The sequence below is a fragment of the Melanotaenia boesemani genome, chromosome 11 (genome assembly GCF_017639745.1).
Source record: "Melanotaenia boesemani isolate fMelBoe1 chromosome 11, fMelBoe1.pri, whole genome shotgun sequence".
Lineage (NCBI taxonomy): Eukaryota > Metazoa > Chordata > Actinopteri > Atheriniformes > Melanotaeniidae > Melanotaenia > Melanotaenia boesemani.
Window position 1 is genome coordinate 3449955 of NC_055692.1, and position 12179 is coordinate 3462133.

Genomic DNA, 12179 nt, shown 5'->3' on the forward strand with positions numbered 1-12179 from the left:
GAATTAGTGCGTTTCCGGAAGGAAACAGCTTATAGCTGTTCTGTAAAGTCCTCATATCCCAAATACAATCCCTCTTAGTAAGAACTAGTCTGTCCATTAGAAAGACTTTTGGTTTTATCCTAAAGGCAATAAAATGAAGAAAAATTAAATTAAATTAAATTAAATTAAATTAAATTAAATTAAATTAAATTAAATTAAATTAAATTAAAACAACTCACATAAAGTTAATGATAACTAATGATTCATTCATTCATTCATTCTTGCATAAATCTAATAATAATAATGATAATAATAATCAGATGAAGAAGAGCTGAAGAAATCTATGAAGAATTTGCTATTTACATAAAATAAAAATAAATGTGCTTTCCTTTGAATAGATGTTTGATTAAGCTCTACTATTTTATAAAAGAAGAAAGAGTTTATTAGCCTGAATTTCAACTTATTTATGGCCCCGTCAGAATGGTATTCTACTCGCAGCTCGAGCTTCTATTTCTCTATGAGATGGTCTCAGAGAAATTTCTATTACAGAAAAGATCGTTGCCACTACTGAATAACAGAGCTGGTGGATCTCTGCTGAAACTGGTCAAGAGTTTCACAGTGACTGTGTGGATGAGGCATTTATATTTCATTTAAAAGAAGGCTGAAGGCGGGTTTCTCTGATCTAATTTTTATAACAAAGACTGAGCGGGAAGATGATACAGAGTGTGGCAAACTGCAGTCAGAACAAATGACGGCAGACACAGTTTTCTCTCTGTGAGAGAGTCTGAATGCAACGTAAAAAGTCAGGTTATAAAGTCACTCCTTTCCTCTCAAAACTCACACATCTGGCCACAGCTTTGCCAGGATGCACATGCACAATCTCACAACATGTATAGACATATAAATAGCTCAGAGCACACCACAGGGAGACATTAACTGTCCTCTCAGCTAGATGCTTTCCCTAATTACATATTCATTCTGTAGTTGTCTTTAAAAATGACCTGTAAGTAAATCATCATGACTGCATGCTGGCAGCTTCCTCATGACCTCCTACCAGCTTCCAAAAGCTGGTAAATACAACAGTCAACATATGATGGTCCATCTTTACATTCTGCTGGTCATCTAAAGAAGTGGATAGAGTGAAGCTATGCATTTATCAGTGGTAGCAAAAGACTGAAGCTGGTTTGAATAGTAATAAAAAAAAGAAAAAAGAATGATCATTTTCTTATGAGTTGATTTTTTATGAACACGTTTTTGTGCTTAGGGTACAACTGGGGAGTATTTGACAATGAGCAAATTATAAAAATGCATATAAATTAATGTTGCTGCTAACCTTTAATGTCTACCAGGACATGTCTACCAATGACCAAAATAAGGATTAAAAGATTAAAAATTCATTAATATTTCATATATATGCTTAGTTTAAAGAATCAAAAAGATATTCTTTTAATAATGACGTGACTTTTCATAAACATGTTTTTGTGCTTTATAAAAGAAAAAAGGGAATTATTTTACATGGGTGATTAAGGGTTAAGCAGGTGGTTTTAATGTTGTGGCTGGTGTGTGCTGTTATGTTCCTTCTGATGTGCACAAAAAACCAATAAAACTATGTTGCTATCCTGTTATCCTGTTGTTGCCATGGTGAATGTTGGTGCAGATGAGATGATTATAGTGCCATGTATTGATGCTAAATCAGAAATGTTGAAAGGTTTTTTTAAGTGAACAAAGCAGCATGAAAAGCAGCATTTTTCTGAATGTTCCGTCTTCATTTCTCTATGCTAAGCCTTGACGTTTTAGCTTTCTATCCATTAAATGATCTTACGTTGTTGTCTCAAATGGAGCAAAGCCTCTACGCTGGATAGACAACTCCCGGCCACAAAGGTTGCCCTCTATAAGCCTGAGAATATTCCTGTCATGAGTGGATTATTCATCATTCAGCTAAATCAGATTTATGAGATGTAAGATGATATATATGTGCCCATGCAGGCACTGGAATATTGATTTAGATTTGGCTGTAAGCTAGCCATAAGACAAGGTCAGCTAGATGTTCTGAGAGCTCCTCACCGCCACTTGCTGCAGGATGATGAGGGTTTTTATGGTGGTGTTTAAACTGTGGTTAAGACCTCCTCTAGTCATGATACTGCTTGTGAAACCGTTAATTCATTCCCCTAAATAAGTTTGTCAAAATCAGCTTTTTGTTGTTTTAATGGTCTCTTTATCAGCTCCACCTTTTGGTAACAGATCTGACCCCCTTTGTCCTCCAGAACTGCCTTCATTCTTGGTGTGATAGATGAAGCAGGTGGTGGAAACCTTCCTCAGAGGTTTTCTCCGTATTAACATGACAGCATCACACAGTCGCTGCAGGTTTGTCGGCTGCATCCATGATGAGAATCTCCCGTTCCACCACATCCCAAAGCTGCTCTACTGGACTGAGATCTGGTGGCTGTGGAGGCCGTTGGAGTCCAGTGAACTCATCGTCATGTTCTAGAAAGCAGGTGGAGATGATCTGAGCTTTGTGACATGGTGCATTATCCTGCTGGAAGTAGCATCAGAAGATGCTCCACTGTGGTCATAAAGGGATGGACATGGTCAGCAACAATACTTAGGTAGGCTGTGCTGGTTAAACCAGGCCACGTTGGTACTAAGGGGCCCAAAGTGGACCAAGAAAATCTCCCCCCACCATTACACCAGCAGCAGCCTGAAGCGTTGATCCAAGGCAGGATGGATCCATGTTTTCATGATGTTTCCAGCAGATTCTGAGCCGAGCATCTGAATGTGGAGCTGAAATGGAGACTCATCAGACCAGCAACGTTTCTCCATCTTCTATTGTCCAGTGTTGGTGAGTGTGTGTGAATTGTAGCCTCAGTTTCCTGTTCTTAGCTGACAGGAGGCACCCGGTGTGTCTTCTGCTGATGAAGCCCATCTGCTTCCAGGCTGGACGTGTTGTGTGTTCAGAGATGCTGTTCTGCTTTGGTTCCTGTCGCCTTTCTTCCTCTTTCTAATCTGAAGTTTGAACTTCAGAAAGTCGTCTTCGCCACGTCTACACGACTAGATGTGATTGGCTGGTTAGATATTTGTGTTAACAAGCAGTTGACCAGGTGGAGCTGATGAAGTGGTCTTCCTTTGGGTTCATTGCAGACAATAGTCAACAGTAGTTAAACAGCATAAAAAATTAGTCCTTTTAAAACCGAATAGAGAACTTAATCAACCTGTTTCTACTTATTACCTGCAATCTGCCAGCAGGTGGGAATCACGACAGACTTTTACTGTCAGTCACGTTAACATGCACAAAGAAGCCCCTAAGATTACCGCCCCAGCTGTCAGCATGAACATGACAGATTTTTTATTTAACAGTGATGGATAAATTCAGTCCTGATGAAATGTTAAACCTGTTTTGTGTCTGCAGAACAACACATCGTGGAGACCGCAGTCGTGTCGGGAGTGCGCCTGCTTCAGTGACGTGGCCATCTGCAGACCCGTCCTCTGCCCCAACCCCCAGTGTGACTTCCAGAGGGTGAGACACTTTACATCATGTACCTTTTCCTGGGATCATATCTGGCACAGCAAACTGGATGAAATGAAAATCAAGTGATGAATGAGGCAGAAGTTGTGTTCACTTTGAAGCTTCTGATCTGACCAGTGATGAGCAGATGCTAGAAATCACTGCAACTGCACTGAAGGAGGCAACTCGTGTATCCCACAACATGCCAGAAAACAACTACAGCAAGTCTGGCATCCAGTTATATTTAATATATATTCTTATGCCTTCATTTTTCTTTAAAAAATAAAAATCTAAAATAAACAAATAATAAAACAAGATAAGTATAGTATAAATTATAGTATATAGTATAAATAAAATAGTAAATATTAGAGATAAGATTATAAGTACTGCAATAAAAAAATAAACAGATAAATGAATAGATAAATAGAAATGTTATACTTTATATTAATGATATTTTAAATATAAGTATAATTTAAGTATTTTAAAGAATAGATAAATAAATTAAATAAATATTTTAATTAAAATAATAAGAACTGTAAATATGAATAAATAAATAAATAAATAAGCTGAAATAAAATAAAATAAAAGAAATCAGAAGTCAATGATTAAAATGAATAATTAAACAAATAAAGTAACTTTTCCATTTGGACCTAAACAGATTGTAAGTCACTTAGGGAGCCTCTGCTCTTTACTAATTATCTAAACAAAAAAACCTAAATAGAAATAATTCTGATTCTCAGTTGTTTTTCTGTGTAGAAACATTTGTGCTGAACAGAAGCAGAAAGTTAATAATGATGAGTTTCAGCTTCATCGGCGTCTGTTTCCAGATCAGGTGATGTCACATGACTCCAGCTGGGTTTAAAGGGTCCCTTCTCTAACTGCTAATCATCTATGCGTCCACACGGCCGTATTTAACGTTTTTAATAAGATGTTGCATTTTCTACTTGTCAGTATCATTTAGCAGTAAATTTAATGTACCAGCTTTAATGTTCTGGCTTCTTTAACTTTTTATCAGTGTATCCCAAGCTTTCTTTCTCCGTTTCACCTTCGGTTATGTCTTCTCTTAAGCGGCCCGTTTAACTGTTCAATCAATGGCCTTTTGTCTGGTGACGTCTGCTGATTGCAGCTTTTAATTGAACACAGTGACACCTTTTCAGCGTCTGTTAGCTCTATTGTGTCTTTGGGCTTCTTTGTATTCTCAGGGACACAAAGCTGTTTATCCACTCCATCTCTGCATCTTTACCTCCCTGTACATGATTTAAATGTCAAGCCTGCAGTGGGAGCATCAAATCTGATCCCTGCGCTGAGTTAAGGCAACAGTCAGTTTCTAATGAATTCCACTCTGCTGTCTAGCTATCCCACATAATTAAAAATTGGTCACAGGGCTCAGTGATCCATGTGCACCCTTCGTTTAAAAAGCTCTTAAAATGTGACTCCCACTCAGCCACACTGGTCAAGCAACGGCTGAGGTTTTATCACCAGCCTGACTTGGATTAAATGGCTTTCTTTTCAAGTCCACTGCCATTATCTACAAGCTTAGATTTCCTTTATTCCTTCCCATATTGATCTTTCTGCAATGCATCTTTAGATGTCTGTGGTTGGTTAATGCAGTGGTTCTCAAACTGGGGGGATACTTTTTGAACACATTAATGCATACAGAAGAAAATTAGCTCACATGCCACATTAAAAATCAGATTTTGACATTATCTCATCAAGAGAAGCTGATTTTAGGAGGGTAGGTTCCTTGTCACTGCAGTGAACCGACAAAAACCACTTCATCCTCCTTATTTAGGAAGATTCTGACAGTTTTCCAGCCTTACATTTAGAGGATGCTGCAGGATGACCCATCTGATACATCACACAATTAATCACTAAGTCGTCACGTGGAGGTGGGGGTCGTGAACACCAACATATGCTATCTTGGGGGTCGTGGCTCAAAAGATTTGAGAACCACTGGGTTAATGGACAGAACGATGGACAGAAGTTCACCAACCTGAGACAAACTGAGTCTAAAAAAATCAGACTATTGCAAAGAAAAACGGGAAAAGAAGTAATTAAATTATTATTCTGTATAAGGCTGATGCATTGAGTCGGTCTTTATTGCAGCTGGGTTGAAGGAGCCCTTTTCTGCAGACACTCTCTTATTTATTCACCACTTGGTGTAGACTGCAGAGGCGGTCCAGTGTTCATGTCCAACAGCTTGTCCAACATTGTCACATCTACAGTTAGTGCCAGATGAGTCCCAAGAAGTCAGAGTTCTTAAATAGTTTGTTCAGTTTCTGTGAGTCTGATGCAGCTGCCACCACAGATGGGTTGGAAGATGGAGAGGGTTGGGAGATGGAGAGGGTTGGGAGATGGAGAGGGTTGAAAGATGGAGAGGGCTGGGAGATGGAGGTGGCTGGGGGATGGAGAGGGTTGGAAGAGGTTAGAAGATCTTTGAATGTCCCTTCTTCGATGTCTCATCACTGAAGGCTGGAAAAAAATGAAAGAAAAAATAAGAGTAGGTGGATGATAAAGAATGAAGTATGAAAGAGCTGAGATGAAATACGCAAGGAGGGAGGAAGAGAATGAGGGGGATGAATGGATGAATCAGTGAGGGAGAAGGGGGAGGCTAGAAGGATGGATGGATGAGGGAGGGAGGGAGGAAAGGAAGAATGTATAGGTGAGAGAGGGGAAGGGAGGATAGAAGGACAGATGGACGATGGATGGATGGATGGATAGATGGATAGAAAAATAAATGAGTGAGGAAGAAGGGAGGGAGGATGGAGGGATGAGAAAGAGGTGAGGAAGAGGAAAAGATAAATGGATAAGAGGATGAACGAGGACAGGGAGGTGAGTGGGCGAAGCAGGTTAACGAGGCTCAGCAGGTGATTGTAGGTGTGTTGGGGGCGTGGCCTCCATCCTGAACCAGGTTAACTGGACGTCCAGCAGATGATTCTCATTCACAGTAAAAGTAGACCGGAAACGTTGCTTGTGATTGGATAACTACTGCACGGCTGATTGAGGTAACTGCTTCTCATGTTCTTTATGCATGAATGAATCTGGCATCACTGAGCGACACTTACAGTATAAATCAGAAAGAAATGAATAAATTTGGACACATTGATTTATCTGTTGCTTGGCGAGCATACCCAGCATCTAGTAATGCCTCGTGTGTGTGAATCCTGTCATCATTGTGCTTCAGCAGCACTTTGCTCCAGTCCCAAAATTAAACGAACAGTTGTGATTTGTGAGCACGACCGAGTGTAAATCCGTTTGATTGGAGCTGCAGCCGTGATGTATTCTGTCTAAGCAAATTACAGGAGCTGTCAGCTCACTCCGCCGTGATTTCCATCACAATTACAGAGCAATTAGGACGACATTTATTTAACAAAGAACTCACTTTGTAAGTTTTATATTCATCCGAGTCAAAAAACCCCATCTTTCTGATGAAAAATTAAACTATGGCTTTAATAACAAAGTGATATGAATTTAATAGAAAAATAGCGACATTATTAAGGTATAATTAGCTTCACCCTCTTCTGCAGTTAGAGTTGAAGATTCCAGCCCGAAGCAAACAGGACTGCATCATCTGCAAAAAGGCAGAGACCAGAGAACCTGGCCACTAAATTTCAAATTCATCGACCTTTGTAAGCCTCCACATACTGTTTCAGCTAAAAAAAACTCCAAAAATACAGCAAGCATCTGTTTATTTACACAGTAAAATGTAAAACTGGATCAAACTCTGGTTCCAGTGGTTTGTTATTACACTGTGTTGTGATAAATGTCATTATTAAACTACAGACAGCAGCCAGAGGAAAAGTGGAAGCACTAAAACAAAGCTCAGCAGAACAAAGTTAGAACAGGAACGTTGATTTATGTTGACAGGCTCAGTTTACAATTATTAATTTATTACTATAACAAATGTATTTGTCTTCAGTTCACTTGGTTCACTTGGTTGAATCGGCTTTCTTCTGCTTATTCCCAGAGGTTTTCTGCTGCACCCTTGTTTAGTATTTTATCCCCATTTTTCTAATATATATATATATATATATATATATATATATATATATATATATATATATATATATATATATATATATATATATATATATAATCATTATTTGAGCTCCATGGGGATGTTTTCTCTCACCTTACACAAATTGAACAGCTCCACTCCTTAGTTTTTCATCCCATACCATTTTTATTCATAAATAAACACCTGATTACTAACCCGGCTCTGCGTCTTGCTGCTTTCTCATTTGTTTCCTGCCACACAAACGGCCTCAATTACTGTGTGACAGCAGTGCAGCAGGAAAGGACTGCATGGCATGTTGTTATACCTCCACAGCGCTCGCTCTCAGCTACGCATGCTGCACACATCCCACAGTCTTCACATATTCAGTTTCTCTGACGGGGCCTGTTGGTGCATTTGTGTTGCACGTCAGTTAATTTCTCTGGAAATAGACTGGCAGACTTTGCAGTGTTTTGTATATGATTTCTCTGTGTTTTGTGTGTCTTTTCAAAAGGGTGAGCATTTGAGGATCCCTGCCAACAAGTGCTGTCCAGAGTGCATCGCCTCGCCTCAGGGCTCCTGCCAGTACGAAGGGGTTACCTACGGAGTAAGTTGAACTCTTTTTGTCCTTTTCTCCAACCTTCTGACATTTTTAATGCCTACATGCATGCAAAAGCATGAAGCTTTTGGGGATCAATACCACTATTCACATAATATTGTCCCTTTTGTCATTTTCACAAAGAAATGTTTTGCACAAAACCTTCTGATGCCAGTATGTTGGGGTGAATTGGAGAACTTATTATCAGCTATTCCATCAAAATCAAATGCTAAGAGCAGGAGCCGGGCTCCAGAATCTGATGGAAAGCTAAAACCGAAGGAATGAATGCTGTAATCACAGCACAGTAAAATCCATGGCCTTCAAATATTGCGCTCAATTTTCCCTTATAGCTGCATTGATGTTTTTTCTATTATGTGCTCCCTTTCTTTGTAAAATGTGTCCAAAATTGTCTCCTAGTGGGAGTCTCTAAACTGTTAATTACAATCAAGGTAAAAATCAAGGAAAATCCATAATTCAATGTTAAAGCTAAAATGGCTCTCAGAGCAGGTGATCAGCATCAAAATTAACTACCTTTTTGTCGTGATTTGGGTGATTTTTTTATTCCTTCGTCTGTTCCTTGGTTTTCTATTGAGCGTCCATGTGTTCACGTTGTGGTTTCTGTGTTTCATGATTTGTATTTTGTTGCATTCTCTTTGTGTAAAATGTAAACAAAAAACATAAGATGTTCAAACTGAGACATTTTACCATTTCATGGAAAATATGAGCTCATTCTGAATGTGATGGCAGCAACACGTCTGCAAAAAGTTGGAACAAAAGGCTGGAAAAGTAATTGGTTCAAACCAGAAACAACTGGAGGACCATTTGACAACTAATCAGGTCACTGAGTATTAAAGGAGCATCTCAGAGAGGCAGAGTCTCTCAGATGGACAGAGGTTCACCAACCTGAGACAAACTGGCTCTAGAAGTTAGAAAAAATTTTCCTCAACATAAAACTTTGAAGACTTTAAAAATCCACCATCTACAGTGTGTAATATCATCAACAGATTCAGAGAATCAGAAGGAATCTTTGTGTGCATGGGACAAGGCAGGATGCTGCTGATTATCTGCATTAAAAGCAGACATGATTTTCTACTGGAAACCACTGCATGGACTCAGGAAGACTTCCAGAAACCACTGTCTGTGAACACAGTTCACCCTGAAACCCACAAATGCAGGTTAAAGCTCCATCATACAGAGAAGAAGCCAGATGTGAACAGGATCCAGAACCAGCTTCTTCCATCTTCTCTGGACCAAAGCTCATTTAAAATGGTCTGAGGCAAAGTGGAAACCTGGATGAAGATGTGAACTAGTTTGTGGAAAGCATGGACGGCGTGTCCTGCAGACTAAAGAGGAGAGGGAGCATCCAGCTTGTTATTGGTGGACAGGTGAAAAGCTGCATCTCTGATGGGATGGGGCTGCATTAGTGCCTATGGCGTGGGCAGCTTCCACATCTGTGAAGCTCCATCAATGCTGAAAAGTACATGGAGGTTTTAGAGCAACATCTGCTCCCATCCAGACAACGTCTCTTTCAGGGAAGGCCTTGCAGAAGAGAACTACTTTTTACACCGTGCTGAACATCACCCTGGAACTACTTTTTACACCGTGCTGAACATCACCCTGGAACTACTTTTTACACCATGCTGAACATCACCCTGGAACTACTTTTTACACCATGCTGAACATCACCCTGGAACTACTTTTTCCACCGTGCTGAACATCACCCTGGAACTACTTTTTACACCGTGCTGAACATCACCCTGGAACTACTTTTTACACCATGCTGAACATCACCCTGGAACTACTTTTTACACCGTGCTGAACATCACCCTGGAACTACTTTTTACACTGTGCTGAACATAACCCGGGAACTACTTTTTTCACCATGCCGAACATCACTCTGGAACTACTTTTTACACCGTGCCGAACATCACCCTGGAACTACTTTTTACACCGTGCCGAACATCACCCTGGAACTACTTTTTCCACCGTGCCGAACATCACCCTGGAACTACTTTTTACACCGTGCCGAACATCACCCTGGAACTACTTTTTACACCGTGCCGAACATCACCCTGGAACTACTTTTTACACCGTGCCGAACATCACCCTGGAACTACTTTTTACACCGTGCCGAACATCACCCTGGAACTACTTTTTACACCGTGCTGAACATCACCCTGGAACTACTTTTTACACCATGCCAAACATCCCCCTGGAACTACTTTTTTCACCGTGCCGAACATCACCCTGGAACTACTTTTTACACCGTGCTGAACATAACCCGGGAACTAACTTCTTCTCGGTGCCGAACATCACCCTGGAACTACTTTTTACACCGTGCTGAACATCACCCTGGAACTACTTTTTACACCATGCCGAACATCACCCTGGAACTACTTTTTACACCGTGCCGAACATCACCCTTGAACTACTTTTTACACCATGCTGAACACCACCCTGGAACTACTTTTTACACCTTGCCGAACATCACCCTGGAACTACTTTTTACACCTTGCCGAACATCACCCTGGAACTACTTTTTACACCATGCCGAACACCACCCTGGAACTACTTTTTACACCATGCCGAACATCACCCTGGAACTACTTTTTACACCGTGCTGAACATCACCTTGGAACTACTTTTTACACTGTGCTGAACATAACCCTGGAACTACTTTTTTCACCATGCCGAACACCACCCTGGAACTACTTTTTACACCGTGCTGAACATCACCCTGGAACTACTTTTTTCACCATGCCGAACATCACCCTGGAACTACTTTTTTCACCATGCCGAACACCACCCTGGAACTACTTTTTACACCGTGCTGAACATCACCCTGGAACTACTTTTTTCACCATGCCGAACATCACCCTGGAACTACTTTTTTCACCATGCCGAACACCACCCTGGAACTTTCATCATTTGATGTGATGTTTATCTTCTACTGGGAATAAAATATTCATCCTTACTTTTTTGAACAATGAAGAGTATAGATGCTCCTTCTTTCTGTTGCCAGATCCTCATTTGTTTTCCTGGTTTGTTTTTATGTCCTCCTTGTTTTGCTTTATCTGTTGTAAATTTAGTTTTTTGGTTTGTGTTAAAGTACTTTATTAATCCTGCCGTGGCAGCACTTTAGTTCCTTTAAATAAAGTTGCTGTTAAATCTTCCCACCTCGTCTCCTGCCAGTAGTTCTGTGTCCTCTCATTCATGGTTAATGACATCCCTAGACCCCTTCAGGACCTTAGAGACTAGATGATTAGATTTAACGAAGATTTTATTGAAAGAATAACAAAGTACTTGAACCAAGAAGTAGGGGTAGATAATAATGTATTTATTTACCTTTCAGAGTTGAGTTTTTATGCAGGGACCCTTCATGTAAAGACATCTGGAAAGCTTTTTGCCACTCTGTGTAAAAATGGGCCTTCTGTTAAATTTGGTTTGGTGCTGTGAAAAACTCATTTCCTGAAACCTTTTTCTTCTCACATCACAGAAAAGCTGGCCTGTTTCTCTTCCTGCTTTTAGTTGCCAAATTAGACAGAAGTTCTTAAAAAGAAGCAGGTCTTTCATTGGCAGTGTTTTCAGATTCTGTTGGCATTGCTCTTCTGGTGAAGTGGTACTTCACACCGATCTGAGCAACGGGGGGAGCTGGTAGAGGAGTCATGGCAGTGGGAGGGGGGTAATGAGGAGGGGCTTCAACTGAATCATGTTCAAACACTTTTTAATACTGTAACAGCATTTTTAGTTTTAAATGATCCAGATCCAAAAAGAAACAGACTGGCTATTAAAAGCATAAATGTTTTGTCAAAATTCATCAGAATCTACACCCACCATCCATCAGCTCCACCTTGTTACCAAAATATCTAATGAGCCAATCACATGGCAGCAACTCAGTGCATCTAGTCATGTAGACATGGTGAAGATGACTTGCTGAAGACTTTGGTTGGAGATGACAGAAAACATGGATCCATCCTGCCTTGGATCAACGCTTCAGGCTGCTGCTGGTGTAATGGTGGGGGGAGATTTTCTTGTCCAGCTTTGGGCCCCTTAGTACCAACGTGGCCTGATCTCAGTCCAGTAGAGCAGCTTTGGGATGTAGTGGA

General features: G+C 40.3%; 1 protein-coding gene across 1 annotated transcript in view; it reads left to right on the top strand.

Moving 5' to 3' along the window:
• The window catches only part of fras1 (Fraser extracellular matrix complex subunit 1), a 290358-nt gene that overhangs the window by 88572 nt on the left and 189607 nt on the right, over positions 1-12179 (top strand). The window contains exons 3-4 of the mRNA XM_041998958.1: positions 3386-3493; positions 7990-8082. Of these exons, the coding sequence (XP_041854892.1) occupies positions 3386-3493; positions 7990-8082 (201 nt within the window). The remainder of the gene's footprint in view (positions 1-3385; positions 3494-7989; positions 8083-12179) is intronic.